The sequence below is a fragment of the Rutilus rutilus genome, assembly GCF_951802725.1.
Source record: "Rutilus rutilus genome assembly, chromosome: 21".
Classification (NCBI taxonomy): domain Eukaryota; kingdom Metazoa; phylum Chordata; class Actinopteri; order Cypriniformes; family Leuciscidae; genus Rutilus; species Rutilus rutilus.
The window spans coordinates 24445807-24464628 of record NC_140226.1 but is presented as its reverse complement, the minus strand read 5'-3'; the positions used below and the strand labels follow the sequence as shown (position 1 = coordinate 24464628).

Below are 18822 nucleotides of genomic sequence, written 5' to 3'. Positions count from 1 at the left end.
GTGAAAACTTTCATTAATAACTTACATATGTCTCTTCTGGAGGGTTTTTGTTTATGAGCTTCCTCATAAACACAAATTTGCTCATTTGCTCAAGCTATTGCAGTCATAGTCTTGGTAGGAATGCACAGAAAAGTACTGTAAGCTGTTTTGTTTATTTCTTAACAGCTGTTAAACATAATATTCAGCAATGGTGTTCAAATGCAAGAAGAATTGCATAGAAATACCCTAGTTTTATTAAGGATGACACAAGCTGATTTACAAAACCCAAGTGACCGATTTGGAATGCTCAAAATAGATAGCATTCACGGCGACATGAATCTGAATTCATGAATCTGATGTTAGCATGTTGCTAAGCTAACAACAGTGGTTACTTTACAGTAAAAACACTGCAAGTTTCATACCTCAAATTAAACTCTTCAGTTTAAAGGGTTAGTTCACCCAAAAATGAAAAATTCATTTATTCACCATCATGTCGTTCCAAACCCATACGACTTCTGTTCATCTTCGGAACACAAATATTAATATTTTTAATAAAATCTGAGCGATTTCTTTCCCTCCATTGACAGTCTAAAGTTTGTTGTTTTGCTCATAACTGAAGTCCCTAATCATGCAGATTTTGGCTACATGCTCTGAGTAGTACTGTACAGTAAGAAAGTTATTTCCCATACCCTGGAAAAGATAATTTCTTAGAATTATATATCTCTGTTTGTTGGACAAACAGGTTAATTGATTGTAATATTAATTCTGCTACATTAAGTTAATTCTATTAACTGATCCAACTATTTATAACCAATTCTAACTAGTTATAATTAATTAATCATATTTTCCTTGAGCTAATTTGCTACAAACATGTCTGAGCAATTGAACAAAAAATCGTTTCACAATTGACTCTTTTAAAAAAAATTATTCTCAGTTTGCTGTCGGTTTTTCTTAATAATAATTTTATCACTTAAAACTCATCACCAAAATTACATATTTAAAAGTTTTTTCCTTGAGGTTTTTTTTTTTATGCCTTAAAATAGTTTGAATGTAACTCTACATCCTTGCCTCATTTAGTATATGCGGTTCTATGAATATGCAAATTAGCCCCGCCTCCACTCACTCACACCAGCTCAGAGATCCACTCACTGGCGATCACACGTTGACATGATTGGTTACAAGGTCATTTGTGACGTCAGAAACACCAGTGATTTCAAATCACGTTTTTGAGACTCTTTGGTTCACTGCAGTTTTAAAGAGAAAATACTCAACATCAACAATGCTGTTGAATTTGCGCATGGTTTGTCTTAAAGCATATTAAAAACACCACATAGACATACAAACAACATTAAAAGCTTGAGTTTCACCACAGGGGGGCTTTAAATATATATATAGTTTTAGAACTGTATACAGACAGGCTAATAGCAAGGGCAAGCAATTACCACACTGAAACAGATTGTTGCAATCGTTATGGGTGCATTGGTTCATTTTCTTCTGCCTCGGGCTCAAACATATATAAAGCTATTAAAGTGCTGGCCATCTTGAGCATCAAAACACACATCACACATGTTGTGTGTGGATACGGTGCAAAGAAGTTCACCAGCCACAACAGTCACTTGCGTTTCTGGAAGAGGTAATGCCCCTTGAGTGTGAAAATGAGAGTGCAAAAAATCTTCGTAAGCTAATCACCAGAAACAATTTTAAGATCTGAAAATGCATTTCATGACCCCTTTAAACCCATTGAACGTCTCAGCTCCTTCACAGCATCAGACATTAACCTCCAGTTTCACAGACAAGGCTTAAGCTTAGTCCCAGACTAAAATCCATGTTTGAGCTGGTTTAACTAAAAGCACCTTGCACTGACATATCTTAAAATAATAACAATGACAAAAATCTTTGTTTTGTCTCAAGATGCACACCAGTAATGTTAGGACTTAGATGTCCTAATTAAACTAAGGCCTAATCCTGGCTTAATCTAAGCCCTGTCTGTGAAACCAGGCCTACTGTAGGTGTGAGGATTGCCAATGTGCCTCAGTTCAAATGGAGAGTATTAAAGGTTTAGTTCACCCAAAAATGAAAATTCTGTCAGTAATTACTCACCCTCTTGTTGTTCCAATCCCGTAAGACTTCGGAATAGTGAGCCTATACGTTCTGACGTACAACCCAGAATCGCTGCGCTGTTACACTACGTGACTATGTAATTACTGACAGAATTTTCATTTTGGGGTGAACTAACCCTTTAAGATTTGACATTATCCTCTCAGAGAAAGAAAGAGAAGGATGAAGCTCGGATGAACTTGAGCACTCTTTCAGCAGATGAATCAGCTGAGCACGCTGTGCTGTGTATCATGTCGGTGAGGAGTGACAGCTCTTCTCTGAGAGTGTGTGCTTAACGAAGCCCAGCTGTCACATGTTCCTATTTGGCCCTAAATTGGGCGGAACAGGTAGGCCAGATGCCATGCTTCACCAATTGGATACAAATCAGAGGACTGTCATACATGCAAATCGAACAGAGAGTGCTCTCTTGGCAGAGCGAAAGGATGCTGAAGGATGGACCCCCCAAATGAAAGCGGGTTAACTTGAGGTTACAACTAAGAAATCTTGTGCCATTATACAGTATAGAAGTGCACGAGAGATTATTTAGTCTGTGGATTTCCATATAATGGCACAAGATTTCTTAGTTTTAACCATCACTGCGAAATCAACATGGTTCATATGGCTTATTGGCTCCTCATGTGTAGATATTAATTCTTTCATATTTCAATAAATCAGCTAACTGCATGGAATTTCATCTTACAGAGCCAGACTTTTGATTATCAGTGTAACCCAAGCATCAGCATCAGTCTGGTACACGTTGTATCTTAGTCTGGCAAAAAACTCAAACTTCCAGAATCATATTTCTGTCTATCCTATAAGGAACATAACAAAATCACCTATACACTGATTTTATATTTTTGTGGTGTATGCTATCTTATAAAATTGGTGCATTTCATATATTGGTGTATCAAATATTGGTGAAATGCCTATAATAGTGTTATATTGTGAAAACTTGCACGTACTTGTAGTCTAACAGCATTCCCCACTATCGATGGTCGGTAAACTAGGCCCAGGCAATGGTCGAAATGTTCCGTACTTTTTTTTCCCGTGTCTATACAGAAATTGACCAAAAAAAAACACTTTGATATTCACTGGACTAGAGTAAATAGTTGTGTACAGTTGAATTAAACACTAAAATTGTCTTTCAAAGAATCAGTGTCACTAACAGGGCAGAAATGTGCAAATCCAGCAATATTGAATGTGTTCATTGTAGCAGCCTAGAACAAAACGTTGTTTGTTTGTTTGTTTTTTGCAGTACTAATAGAAACATCTGCACTTACACAGCCTAATTAATCTAATCTTTATGGACTAATTATAATATAATAAATAAGTTTTAAGTTTTAGGAGACTTTTGGATTTAGACTTTAAACAGCCTGTGCTTACTTTCTTTAAACATATTTGATGTACATATTTATACATATTTTTTACTTATTTATATGATCGTGTGCATCTGGTTAATACAGACCTTTTTTGTGCAAGATTTTTGATGCCAGTGTCATGTACTGGAAATAGGATGTTAGTTTGTGGTTAAATACTGTATATGAGGCTTGAAATTTCTCTAACTTGCCCATTTAATGACCCATCTTGCCAGCTGCAGTCTGTTTGTATATTTAGCCAGTAAATCACATGATTTTGTCACATGACAATTCCCCCATTGGCTATATTGTGATTGAGCTTTTGTCAGTCTTGACCTTTTAACCAATTGAGTCTTTACATAGATGTGGTCTCAGTCGCTTTTGTTGATAAAATTTGCCTTGTTGGTTTATTTTAAGTTTAAATTTCCATACTTGAATCAATTAGATGAAAAGAAAACCATTGTATCAATCATGTCATTTGTTCATTATTAAACATCATGTGTTTGATTTGGCATGGTACTTTTTTGTACAGTGTTCTTGTGCAGAATATGTACCATGACCAGTGATTGGTCAAGGAATTTATTTTTGAAGGAATCACTTGCCATTTTATTGGTTTTAGAAATATTTTTTTCATATTCCCCAAAAAGTATGTTTACAGCATTTAAATTTCTCAGGGTTTGCTAACAACATGTTTATGTGTCATATGAATCACCCTGCATTCAAAAGATTCACGGATATTTCTGTAATGGCTTTTAAAAGGAAATGACAAACTGATTGTTGTACTGCGTTTGTTTCGTGAACCTCAACTTAATAATTTTTATCTGAACCTTAGTTACTGATATGTTTGTTCTGAAACCTGCTTCATGCCTTCCCATCTTCATTAGCATTATGTCAGAGGCTTTTCCTGTTAACTCAAAACAGTTGACGCCATTGAAATCAAGGGAAGTATCACTGAAGTAAAACTGTGTTTCAACAAAGTCCTATGGTAAACAAGAAATTGTATATAATTTATTTAATTAATATTAATGGGTCTTGCTAAATCTGTAATTTTATGTTTTAATAATTTTATATAATCGTGGGTGCTGATGAATGAATGTTAGCTGATAAAATAAGTGTTTTCTGACTGGTAAAACGCTCAGCACCATGCCCAGCTGTTTTGAATAAATGCTTCATTGATAAAAGACAAGAACTATGCATAACTTTGGCAAAACAAGGACTTCCTCTGATATTGTGTTTGACCTTTTTTCTTCTTGTCTTTCCTCAGTTGTCAGGAGCAGTTGTGCTCTGTTGGAAAGAGCAGTAGAAGATCCAGTGCATCCAAATCCTCTCGACTACAGTCCAGTTGAACACATTGAACGTAAAGCTGATTATTTATTTGCTCCATTTTCCTTCACCAGTTGTTTTCTTCCTTTTTGTTTCACTAAATGTTCCTAAATGGAGTTTGTCATTGCAGTCACCACATTCAACTGAGAAGAAACATTGATCTGGTTAAGTATTCCACCCGCCCAGGGCATTTCTCAGTGAGATGTTTCAGTCGAATGTCAGAGCGGCTTTGTGGTTTCTTTGTGGTCTTTCTTCATCAATAGCCTTACATGATTCCAAAGACAACTTGTCTGTGTCCTTCCACTGGAATGCCTGATGACAAACCGAAAGCCCTCAAGATATTCCTTCTCTTGTCCAAACTGACATACCCTTGCCTTAATTCTTTAATTTTATTATAAAGTTTTGCATTTTTGGATGTATTTTAAAGGAACAGGGAGTAAAAAACAGTGTAATTTCATTTTTCTTGAGGGCATTCCAGCAATTTTTTTCCTAGTCTGTTTACAACCAAGGCCACTTTTTCTTAACCCTTTTAATTACTGACAGATAATATTTGAAAGGTTAGTTGTAGGGGATTCTGTGTATATACTTTGTGTGTCTGTAGTTACGCTTTAGTTTAGAGTCCAATTCTCACTATTAACTATGACTTTGGTATTGGGTAGGTATTTAGGTATTAAATATATATATATATATATATATATATATATATATATATATATATATATATATATAGTATTTACTAATCAGCATTTTATAATGATTTCTGGAGGACTGCTGAAAATCCAGTCTATATTTTAGTCTAAATTTTACAGAAAGTTAATAGGAAATCAGGACAAACTTTCTGTATAATTGTATTTATTTAATATTTGTTAATATTAATATTACTAATATTTATCTAAATACTGTATAAGAGCACAATGTAGCTAAAAAAAATATATATATCCCTGCAAATTAATTATATGTAGGATTTGCATCACTTTGCAATTGCTGTTAAAATGTTTTGTGTTTCCATATTGTTGTCATATTCTGAGTTTGTTTTATTCATGTTTGTATTCTGTTTGATTTAGTTTTCCTCCTTTGTTCTAGTTTGTTGTCGTTGCTTCTTGGTTAATTGGTTATGTTCGTTCAGTTCCCTTCATGATCTGTTGCTATGGTTTCTCATTGTTTTAGTCCTCATTTGATTACCCTTGTTTGCCAGCTCTATTTGTTCCTGCAGTTTCAGTTCTCTCATTGTCTGGTGTTAGTTGAAGATAGTCAAAGATAGTTGCATTTCAATGTGTTAAGTTGTGATATTGCATTTCCCCTGTGACTATTTGGATCATCTTTTCACACTTCGTCAAAACAGTCAGCCTCTGGAGCAGTATGTAGAGAAATTCCTACAATGTTACCATCTGGTGAGCTGGAGCGCTCATATGCTCAAGGCCTGTTTTCGGGAGGATTCTTTCTCAGTTTCTTCCTTCCGGTAAATGATTGAATGGTTCAGATTTTGTTATTGAGGAAATATATGAGGACAATACATTTTGTCATCCAATCCCATCCCAAAAACTTTTGAGCACTCCTGCTCACTCCATGCCTGTCCCCGAGCCCTCCACGGACCTTATCGCTTCTTCTCCTGAATCCGCTTTAGAGAGTGAACTTCCCAAGTCCATTCCAGTTAATGAAATTCCAGAAACCATTCCAGAGGGTAGAATCCCTGGGCCCGTTCCAGTGAGTGAAATTCCCGAGCCCGTTCCAGTGAGTGTCGTCCTGTCTGCCCTGGCGTGATCTAAGAGCTGGTCCTTTCCATGTATGTTACAGCTATATGTGTGTCTGGGCCACACACACATCCCTCCAGTATTCTGGTCAGGAGCCCGCTCACCCCCCAGAGCTCAGCCAGGAGCCCACTCATGCTTCAGAGCCCAGCTCTGTGTTCGCAGTGCAGTTGGATCCAGCAATCACTTAGTCAGATATAACATCTGCTCTGGTATTGACAGCAGTTGCTATTATCTGTGTTTGGGCAGCACACATGCCCGTATTTTCTGCCAAGAAACTTTTGGCGGGATAGGGTAGGATGGCTATCCCCTCAGGGCCACTGAGGCCATTCTGATCTCCAGTGTTCCTAACCCCTTCATCACTGCCACAAAGGCCGTTCCATGTCCCCTCATCACAACCACAGGGACCACCCCTGTATTATCGGTTCCTCCCAAGCTCCCTGACCTACAGTACCAGCACCTCCCTGGCTCCCTGTATTATCTGTTCCTCCCAAGTTCCCTGAACTACCAGAACCTCCCTGGCTCCCTGTATTATCTGTTCCTCCCAAGCTCCCTGAACTACTAGAACCTCCTTGGCTCTCTGTATTATCTGTTCCTCCCAAGCTCCCTGAACTACCAGAACCTCCCTGGTTCCCTGTATTGTTGGTGCCATCCTGGAGACTCACTAGTCTACCTGTATCACCCTGGTCGCCTGTCTATCACCTGCCACAACTCCAGGACACCTGCCCTTTCCCTGGTTGGACACTTTTCCTTTGTTTTTGGCGCGGGATCGCACCTTCTGTTCTAGTTTGTTGTCATTGCTTCTTAGTTAATTGGTTCTGTTTGTTCAGTTCCCTTCATGTTCTGTTGCTATAGTTACTCATTGATTTAGTACTCAGTTCAGCAGGTGTTCCTCATTTGATTACCCTTGTTTGCTAGCTCTTTTTAATCCTGTAGTTTCAGTACTCTCATTGTCTGGTGTTTGTCGAAGATAATCACATTTCATTGTGTTAAGTTGTTGTGTTATTGCATTTCCCCAGTGACTACTTGGATCTTAGTTTGTGGATTAAAGTTAACCCTCTTTGGACTCTAGTTTCCTGTGCCTTTGTGTGAGTGTTCAACACAGCAGCGCCAGACAATATTCTTATTCTGTGTTTATTACTCGACATTTGGCCAGATCTGCCTGCGTGTTGCTGATATATATGTTATTCTAACTTCAGTTCCACATACCCAGACATATTAATCTTTTCTCTATTTTGATTAGTATTTCTATTGCAGCTGATCCTGAATTTAAGTCATTATTTTGCCACCAAAGTGTGAGTTGTGACGTCCCTTTTACCCTCTGATAGTGTTACTTCATCCTTCCGCAGTTTCCTTCTGTGATTTTGAATCTCCATGTTCTTGGACGTTATCCAATCACAGCACTGGAGGGGACTGGTATGTTACATCACCACAGCAACACAGATCCAACAAATGGGGCGTCCAACCAATCAAAGATTATTCCACTGGGAAATCTGAAGGTATCAATGATAACTTCCATTCATTATATTTTAACACTCAATTCAGAACAAACAATGACTGGCGGACCCCATGCAGGAGCTCTGAATGAAGGCATATATTTTGCATGAAATGTTTACAGCTACATTTTTACATTTTAATTAATCAATTCTCTGTATAATCATTGGCAGTTTAGTAAGAGTTTCCTGTCTTTCAACAGGTCATTTTCTGTTACTAAAGCCCACCTCAACTCATTTTGCTGCTGGCAGATGTAGTTTCCACATGACCAGTCCAGTAGTGCTCAGCAGTGGGCCACTATGTCATCTTCGTCTCGCTCGTTTCCAACCGGAGCCATTCACAGGAAACGTATCTGCCTTTGCGAAGCACACTGACAACTCCGTCATCAAACCAATAGCCCTTACAATCAAGGAACAAGGAACTGGCAGGTGAGATACAGCTTCATTTTTCTATTTTAATATATTTTAAGATGTAATTTATTCCTTAAAGCAAAGCTGAACTTTCAGCATCATTACTCTAGTCTGTCCCATGATCCTTCAGAAATAATTTTAATATGCTGACTTGCTGCTTAAGGAACGTTTCTCATTATCAATGTTTAAAACAGTTGTGCTGTCCTGGTCTGTATTTTTGTGGAAACTGGGATGCATTTTTTTTTTTCAAGAAGTTTAGTACAGAATTTATTTAAAACAGAATTCTTTTGTAACATTATAAATGTATTTTCTGTCACATCAATTCAATGCATCCTTTCTGAATATTAATTTCTTTCAAAACAAAAACTCTGATCCCAAGTGTGTGTGCGTGTGCGTGTGCGTGTGCGTGTGCGTGTGCGTGTGTGTGTGCGTGTGTGTGTGTGTGTGTGTGTGTGTGTGTGTGTGAGATACAACAATATCTAAATGTCATGGTGATGTCGTGATGGATATATGATTGACATACAATCATACAATGAGAACTGACATTTTGCAGAGCCACTTCTGTAAGTAAATTAAAAAGCAATGACATATGCGCTTTACTTACACAAAGAATAAAATAAAGCAGCATTCTGTACCCATAAGAAACAAATGCTAACCAAAAGACTTTTTGTTATGGAGATGTAGTTGGTATTGATTTTCTTATGCTGGGCACATCACGAACAAGATGGATGAAAGCATTTTGTTTCTAAAACTAGGACCTGATGTTTCTTTTGGCATAATTGGTTCCGACAGAAAGCTAGGAATAGATGGTGATGCAATGCAATTTGGCACGAGCTAGTACGTTCATGACGTAGCTAATATACTTTTACTTTCTGCGTTTGGCTATATGGATCTGAGCCTAATAGAGGTTACGCCATGGAATGTGGTGTATTATACAAATCAGTCATATACCTAATAATCCCATCCAACTCAGAGATTCATGTTTGGTACACAATGCATTAGCTCTCCACTGTGTACTTAAGCTCCTGTACATTTAGTGAAGCACTCTCACATGCAGCTGTGAAACTCATGTATGAATTTTTGACATGTAATAGGAGTTCCACAATGCCAGCTTTTCTCTTGTAGTTCTTTAGCTCAATACTTTGTGTTGATCTGAGGTTCATTTTCTGTAAGCGGCAATGTTAATGTAAAACTGTCAAAATTAAACTCTTATTACTTCAGAATATTACACGCGGTTGTCTCAGTGTTGAAAATGTATTCTTAGATGTTAGGTCATCTGCTGTATCTCTAACACTGTTCTTAGAACATTTTCCTAACATTCACATTAAGTTGAAGGTTCAAGGGGCCGTTCACACAGAATGCGTTTTTACATGTCAGTGTGCTGCTTTTCCATAGTTTATCTATGTAAACATGCGCTAGGCTAGTTGGACATATCTTTTGCAGTGTCTTGTGCATGACACGGCATTCTTAAAACACGGCGCTCAAGGTAAAACCTTTTTTTTCTAATTATTTTTTTCCATAGTCAACTGGCTTTTTTTTCTTGATTATTCTAATTCTCTGGAAAAGTTTGCACAATATTCTGACCTTGAACATGGTGCTATGGAATCAATAAACTCAAATACAATGCTAGTACACTATGGTATATTCTATGCTTCCAAACATAGCCTCGGTTTTCTCTATAATAAATAAATAGTTGATTCTGACCTCTGAACATTACAGAGCTTAAAATCAGGGTCAGTCTGCAATAACAAGCTTTTTTTTTCCAGCAGATATGCAGATAATTTCTCTGGAGCCCCGTACATGACACGCGGGGTAAAAAATATGTATATTGTGGCCACAAATTAACAATTAGTTCCCAAGACTTATTAATAAATCAGCACATTTTACTAATTCGTTCCCTCGTTTTAAGTAAACCGTGCGCATGATATAATAATGCATGCCCTTGATTAACTAAATGTTTTAGTTACCTTGTTTTAGTTGAATCAAAGTGAGGGAACGAATAAGTTCAACTTGGCCACAATTTACTAATACGCGAGAACCAATTCTTAATTCGTGGGAACTCGTTTATCTAAAATTGAATGATTGTGAAAAAAAGCATTTCCTTTTTTGTGGCCCAGGCCACGGTGGGAGGTGCTGGAGGCTGTGATTGGTCAGTTAGATGAGCCCTTCCAGGTGACAGTGCAGTACTCTTCCTGTAGCAGCCATGAAGTCGGATTTCTGGCATTTGATTCGCTGGAGCTGAAGAACTGTGACATGATGGGTAACAGCTCATTAATTGTTCTCTAATATTATTCAACTCAAACGTGTGTTAGAGTTCCTGCACGTTTTACTTGCACGTAGGCCGTCTGTAGAGCATTTCTACTTTATCACTATGATATGGAAACTGTTTAATGTGCCCATAGCGTTTTTTCAATTATTACATTTTTAATATTTGTAAAGAATTCAAATGACTGCACTGGTTATTGTTGTTCTATCCTTATGTGGCACTTTTGAACAAAATAATGATGGTTTTCTGTGTTTTTCTGCAGGAGATGATTATTTGAATTTGGGTTCAGATTGTGAAAAATACTCAACACTTCATTGTCCTTCTGGAGGCTGCATTGAGAAACGAAGAGTGTGTGATTTTCATACTGACTGTCCACAAGGAGAAGATGAGGGCTTAATATGCAGTGAGTAAAATGAAAGATTTTAAATATTTTATATGAAGATGCGTATCAGGCTGTCAGTAATTGTGAACATGACACTCAAAAATTTGAGCCTCTTTCACAGTTTTATGCATTTTCTGTTACTCACATCAGACAAATTAGTTTGTGCAGAGCTCTTAAGTCTTTTAAAAAGACCATATTTCAATTTTATTTTATTTTTTGTGATTTCAAATGTAGAGAACTGGCTGTATCCCACCAGTCCATTAATTTAATTTATGATAATCGAAACATTTCTTTGAAAGGTGGCCTTTAAGCCATAAATCCTTGTAAGATTTGTGAGATCATTCTTGCCAATCTGCATTTCGTTGAGAGTGCTCAAAAGTATGAACAGCAGTGTGACAGGGCGATATAAGAGGGTGCCGTTGAGTAACTGGCTGGCTGTGTGTCACTCAGCTGTATTAAATCTTACGGCCATGATACATTTCTAATCCTTTCCCTGGAGGCGTTGGAATAGCAAACCTGCTCTGTCAAAGTTTTCCACTGAGTAAAGAAGTACACAGTGGACCTGAAATGCATTCGTGTGTGCTTCCCTTTTGGAAAAATATTTGCATATTTATTGATTTATTTAATCTTCATTAACATTTATACTATGCTTAGATGATTTATAATTGTCTGTGTACAAAGAACTTGTAGATGTATTGTAATATTTGGCACACAGCACTTATAATCCACAAAGATAAAAAGGTGAGAGCAAAGACTCTTAAAAGCAATCTAAATGTACAGAGTCTATTCAAAATTTAAGATTTATCAGCTACACACATTGCATAAACATTCAATTAATTATTCTAGAGTTAACAAAAGAACCCTATTAGCTTGATTACCTTCTCGATTAGCAAGAAAAAGCAAGTAACACCCATGTGATGCTGAATAATTGACTCTGAAGACTGGAGTAATGACTGCTGAAAATTCAGATTTGCCATCACAGAAATAAATTATATTTTAAAATATATAAAAAAATAAATAAATAAAAACGTATTTTACGCTCTCATGTTGATTGAAAAGCTACACACAACACGCGCACAGAATGCTATCTTATTAGTATTTATTGTCCTCCAAATGTTGTTTTAGAATGTTGTGGAGGAATTCCAGTGAGAAAAAGAAAGTCATTTCTATTCTCAGAAGAAACATAAAACAAACACAACAAAACTATAGAAAGGCTATTCACCTTAGCACGTTTAAACTTTCATTAATTTGATACGAAGAACAGTCTCTAGTCTTGGTCTGGAGCAAGGTTTACGTAAAGTAACGTGAAAATAAGTGGTGCAGTCTGAAATCTGCCCCAATGGCTGTCAATATGAGCAGTTCCATTTTTCACCACAGATGTACATAAGAAAATTGTGGGGCGCTGTAAAGCTGGGCAAGGCTGCCGCACTTAAGGCCCTATTTTAAGGATCTAAGCTCATGGTCTATGGCGCACGGCGCAAGTGCACTTAGGGCATGTCCAAATCCACTTTTGCTAGTTTAATGCTTCGGCGTGCCCGGCTCATTATTCTCTTAATGAGTAATGGGTGTGTTTTGGGCGTAATGTGCAAAAAAAAAAGTGTAATTTCCCATTCCCTTTAAAAGCCAGTTGCGAGGTTAAAGCGTGCAATAAGCATTGTGTACACCCGTTGTGGACCCGCCTGTAGGCGCACATTAATAACGCGCTTTTTAAATAACAAAACAAAAATTGACTTTAGACCAGGTTTCAGTTGGTCAATGGCGCAATCTATTTCAGTTGCCTATAGCAACGTGCCAACAATGCGCCTGAACACACCTCGTTTTCAGACCAGCACGCCCATGGGCGCACAAATGGGCGCAAATGCATTTGCTATTTGAACATCGTGACGCAGGACGTGAAAATGATAACTGCGTCAGGCTGAAACTTGCAAAAAACACTTGCGTCGCGCTTGGCTCTGCATTGCACCGGGTGTATGATAGGGCCTTGAGTATCATAATACATGTCAACCGAAGCCATACGCTAAATGATGTTCCCTGCTCACTTTACGACTTAAAATTATCTAGAATATTTTGAAAATATTTGTTACAGAATTTATTACAATTTATTATTGATTTAATTTATATAGTTTTTATAGTCTATGTTTTGGATGAATATTTCTGCCCCACCTGCCCTTACAGTCTTTTTTTTTTTCTCAGCGGCTGGTGGAAACTTTTGATATTCTGTGAAGGGTTTCATAATTTTGACAACATCCTAATGAAAATGATCAAAGCAACTCCCACTAAGTTTAAGCTTATTAATTACATCCATGACATTATAAAACGTGTCCTCTGGATAATGAATCTGTCATTTAGTTAAATCTGTCCTAGCCAAGTTTCCAGAGACCATTATTAGCACACATTAGTTGGAGTCCTGTCATATCAGCTGTCATTTTAGGTGTGTAATATTTAAAGTGTAAAGCTAATTGAGACACAATCTGCTTTTATAATCTAATCTCTCAGTAAAAGTAGTAAAGATGTTGGAATTATGTAATACTTGAATACTTTCAGTACTGTGTCTGATTGCTGAAATTCAGGCCTATATACTTGGACTTAAAACTACATTGAACAAACTGGAAGAAAAAAAAATCTTCACCAGCTTTGTTGATTTAGTGATCCTGATAACTACATTTTAGTGGACCTAAGGGATAAATGGAAGCAGAGGAATAAATGGAAGCACTCGTTTGATGAGCTATGAAAGCTCTGTTGTGTTAAAGCTCTAATGTTTGCAGACACGATCAGCTGTATTTTACGAATTTGTTAGATGTTTTATAATTTGCTTTGTCTTTGCAGACTCTTTACCTTTGGGTTCATACTGTTCATTTGAGATGGGCTCCTGTGGATGGTCAGTGACTTATACACAGTCCTCTTGGAGACTAGTTAGTGGACAACAGCTGACTGAAGATACAGATCTGCTGGGCACAACTCTGCAAAACACTCAAGGTAAATGTGAAACAACATCCATTCTCAAATGTGGAAGTAGTTTTACATTTAACACAATTATATAAACAAATAATTTGCCAGTATACAAGTATACAGTGTAAAATTTGTAAATCGACCTGAAGATTGTCTGCATAATGAACTATAAAATACAGAAACTCTGTAATGAATATTGTGAATAGAAATACTATTTAAATATATACGGGAATCATCTTTTAAATGTACCTGTTCCCTTAAAAAAATATATTAAAAAAGAAAAGTCTGAATTTTGCCACCAATTATTGAATGACTCATGCTATCCTTTTCTTAACGGGCAATCGCTTGGGGATACTTGATAATGTTGCTAGTAAGGACCCCAACAGTAAGTAAGTAAGATATATATTATGGATGGTTCACATCAAAATGTTTAAATAGCTTACACTTCCAATCCAGTTAAGAGTGTCATGAGGTGATGTAGTTGAACAAAATGTGACTTTAGATGCTTTGGTTTCCATGTTTGCGAAATGACCTTTTTTTGGCAAAACTGTTCTCTCTACTTTAATACAACAGCTTTGAGACAGGAACATAGGAGACCCATGTGTATAAAAATACCATATTTTAAATGTCTGTTCACATTCATCCTAAGCAAGACAATCCTTTTAGTTATGAATATCACCAATGGGATTTTCCATGGCATGAGAATCCAAAATGTTTAAAGGAGAACTATTTTCATGATGAGTTAATGGCATCTGTGATTTTAACATGATATATTTAAGAGGAGTCGTAATGATTTACAGGCTATAGGAGAATAGTGCTGTATAATGTAGCTTAGTGTGATGTATTTGTAGAATGATGCAAGAATGATGATCTCAAATCCACAGTATAGGTGTCCAAGTCCAGTTTATGGCTGGGTAGTTGTATTCCAACTTGTTAAACTGAAATGCACCCTTTAAGAAAAACATTTGCGTGAGAAACTCTACCTTTCTATAAGATTGTCGCTGTGTTTAAAAGCCAATTCTGGAGAGGTTTTTCAGCCCTGCCTATTAAGCTTTTGTTTTGCAAGCTGTAGCACACCATATCTGAGCACTCAATAGAGTACTGATCCTTTCTCGCCTCAGGGCACTTCCTTTTCTTAAAGGTCAGAGGTGATGGTGATGAAAGTGAGGCGTTGGTTCAAAGCCCAGCTCTCCCTTCAACTATAACCAATCAGGACTGTCAGGTAAGTTCAAGCTGACAGTCAAAGGTTTGTGAGGAATATGAATGCTGTGTGAGTGAACTGCAACAAATAAATATTCATGATTTTATATCAATATTCACAATTGAGACGAGACTTGCCTCATGTTCTAATGATTTAGACCTACACCACCTTTCAAAAGTTTGGGGTCAAACGCTTTTTAAATAGGTCTGTTTTGCTCACCAAGGCTGCATTTATTTGGTAATATTGTGAAATGTTATTACAATTTAAAATGACTGTTTTCTATTTGAATATATTTGAAAATTTACTTAATTTATCATTTTCAGCAGCCATTACTCCAGTCTTCAGTGTCACATGGTCCTTCAGAATTCATTCAGATATGATGATTTGAAGACACCTTTCTTGTTGTGCTTTTGTGAAAACCATGATACAATTTTTCAAGATTCTTTGATGAATAGAAAGTTAAAAAGAACAGCATTTATTTGAATTTGAAATCTTTTGTAACATTAGAAATGTATTCTCTGTCACTTTTTTCCGTCACATCAGTTGAATGCATCCTAAAAAAATAAAAATCTTACTGAACCCACATTTTTGAATGGTACTAGTTTATGTTTGACTATCCACATAAAATGTTTTTTTACTGTGCCACAATATCTGGTTTCTGAGACTTTGTTTTTTTGGCAGATTTTAAGTTAATTGTCCATGAAAACAGGGACACATCTGTACAGAATATCTACAAATAGCTTACACAGAGTAATCTAAGCCAAAGTTTCAATTTTACACTTGATTTTCCATGAATAAGATATTATTCTGAGACATCTGGTCTTGTAGCAGATGCTCAACTGCTGAAGTTTTCTGTGCAGTTGCAGTTCTTTCTGTACCTGTGTGGGGACTTCAATGGAACGGTGCTCCTGTCAGTGGAGGAGAAGGGAATCTCAGCACCTACGCTTATGTGGAAAAGAACCGGACAATGGAAGGACGCTTGGCAAGAGATCATTCTGCCGATTACAAAGATCTTAACTAGGTGAGATGAATAGATGAATGGGTAAACAGGGACCATCTTGTCCCTGTTCTGGGGAAAACACCCAGGGCCTGTCATATGATTAACAGAATCATTAATCTAAACTTTAATTTTAAAACTCTTTAGATTTGTCAAAAAAAGGGATTTCAAGAAGTATTCTATTTAAATCTGCATTTTGTCTGTGATTTGCGAACCCCTGGGCATTAGTGAGGGAACTGAAGGGAGTTTGTGAGTTGATAAAACCTAAAAAAGATACAATTTGTTGTGCCTTATAAAGATTAGGTGGTGTACCTGCATATCATGTGGCCATAAACTGGCGTCAAAGACATGGCATTAAAATATCAACTTAATTTAAGGTGGTACTTCAATTAAATATTTGCTTTCTGCACCACATTCAAAGGTCAGCAAAACATTGGGTTGAGCCTTCGTCCTCCATTGCACCATTGAAAAGAGTCATGTGATTGCAATTGGTGTCCACCTGAGTTGACGTCATTCGCCACCGTCACTTTTTCAATGACGTGCGACTCGCCTTGACGGGAATATCCAATCTGTCCGCTATGATTGTATATTTGATTTGAGACTTCATTGCTGTTACTTATTGTATTTTGCAACTATGTCTGCCCTTTGAGAATTGTAAATTGTTAATATTGTTTGTTCAATGCCTATTTTGTACGTAAATTTGTTATTTCTCATATGTGCCCGCTAACATGGCGGGCACAAATGCACATTTTACGTGCAGGTCCAGAAGCGCATTTCATTTTTTTTGTTGCAGTAATTAGTTTATCCACAAAGTGGCACTTCTGAAGATGAAATTTGCGCCACGCGCACTGAATGCTGACCCTCGAGTACACGTAAAAAGTGAAGTATACTTTGGCCTTTACTTGTGGGCCCTACAAATCCCGCATTAACTCAATTAATAAATGTCCAACATAATATAAAGTCACACATCACTATTATGTCATGACAAAAATTAACTCAGTTAACCTCCAAACTGTTCTGATTTTATCAATGTTGTTCAGATAAAAATGTTAAAATGTATGAGCTTTTAACCAGAGATGAAATTTGGTGCTGCCTTAGATACAAAGTCAAATTAGGAGGAGGCATGTTACCCAAAGGAAGTCTTGCCCTGCTTAGAGTGATGTAAATTAGGAGTTGAGCTTTACTCCAGTTATTTTGTTTAATTTTAATGTAGACTATTTACATTAACAACACTGATTTGGCCTTTGCTCTTATTCTAAAATATTTTTCATTTGTTTTGAGCACAGCTTCCATCTTAAAGTGCAGGCTTTCTGGACTTCTGGATCCAAGGCTGACATTGCGCTCGATGACATTTCATTAAGTGCAGCATGTTTTGACACAGGTAAACTTTCTGCTTCACACATGTACAGTATGCGCACACAGACACTCATTTCTTGCAGAGTAATGGTCCATATGTCCATCCATAGCGCACAAGTTTATTGACCACACTACAGTATTGAACTCATAATTGTGTCCAACCATATAAGGCGTGTTCAAAAATTTAGTTAGTAAGACAGATGGAGAATTTAAGAGGCGATGTGCACACGTGATGTCTAACCGCTGTCTCCAGTTCGCAGTGGGAGATGGTTCTCATAACGCGGTTGATGTAGATTCTGCTTGATTGGTTTTGAAGGATGGGAGAATCGATAAGACGACCTCCCTATTCGCTTTCGTATTCCGCAATCTGCAAATGTTGTAAAAATGGCAACAAAAGACTTTCTGCTTTTCTGAGTACTTTATAAATCCTCAGAATCAGGATTGTTGCGGTGCCACGGTTGACCGCAGGAATTGATGGGCCTGTTAATTTACGTTTAAGACGTTCAAGATTTACTACCTTGTTAACTTTGTTTCCCATTATCTGTGATTTGGAGAAATTCCTGAGCCATCTGCTCATTAAATATCGTCTTTAGCTTTCTATTTAGTCCTCCTCTTCCTGTTCTTTGTCACGTTGCCACTGTCACGGTCTGTGTTCACTCATCACCTTCATTCTCCACCATATCTAACCCAATTAAAGCCATGGACATGGACTTTGGAGGTCTTGAATTCTCTTTTTAACTTGTACTGTATATTCTTTTTATTGATTTATTTTTAGTTATTCTGAAATATAGGAGAAAGACTAATCATATAAATAGTAAAATGCAAGCGCTGTGGCTTAGTTGTTGCTACACATGCTGTGGTGCTCTTGTAGGTAATAAACATATGAATCTGGCTTCTGATATTTTCGGATCCCCTCTCATCCCCACATTATATCATTTGGGCGAGCAGGAATGTCCATTCCTGGACCAAACCAGCCTGGACCAGCATGGACATTCCTGCTTGTGCTGGTTTAGTGTCTGTCTTACTGATAGACTAGCATAGCCATGCTGTTCAACAATTAGCATTATTGTCCAAGTGGAGATGGTTGACCAAGGAAGTCTTGCTGGATAAGCTAGTAATAATGGTGACTATTTTGGAAACCAGCAACCAATTGTCACTTGTAGCCTGTTTTGGTTTAATTAGTTAATTAGTTAACACTTGTTCTGTTTTAGTTCATTTCAGTATATTTAAGCCCTCAGTTTCCTGTGTTCCATTGTCCAGTCTCG

The 18822-nt window shown here is 37.1% G+C and overlaps 1 protein-coding gene across 1 annotated transcript in view; it reads left to right on the top strand.

The window, feature by feature from the left end:
- Nucleotides 1-18822, top strand: part of ltk (leukocyte receptor tyrosine kinase) — a 53251-nt gene that overhangs the window by 9417 nt on the left and 25012 nt on the right. Inside the window, exons 2-10 of the mRNA XM_084393518.1 lie at nucleotides 4696-4788; nucleotides 7852-8001; nucleotides 8199-8424; nucleotides 10524-10666; nucleotides 10935-11075; nucleotides 13881-14030; nucleotides 15125-15225; nucleotides 16065-16225; nucleotides 17488-17582. Coding sequence (XP_084249644.1) covers nucleotides 4696-4788; nucleotides 7852-8001; nucleotides 8199-8424; nucleotides 10524-10666; nucleotides 10935-11075; nucleotides 13881-14030; nucleotides 15125-15225; nucleotides 16065-16225; nucleotides 17488-17582 — 1260 coding nt within the window. The remainder of the gene's footprint in view (nucleotides 1-4695; nucleotides 4789-7851; nucleotides 8002-8198; nucleotides 8425-10523; nucleotides 10667-10934; nucleotides 11076-13880; nucleotides 14031-15124; nucleotides 15226-16064; nucleotides 16226-17487; nucleotides 17583-18822) is intronic.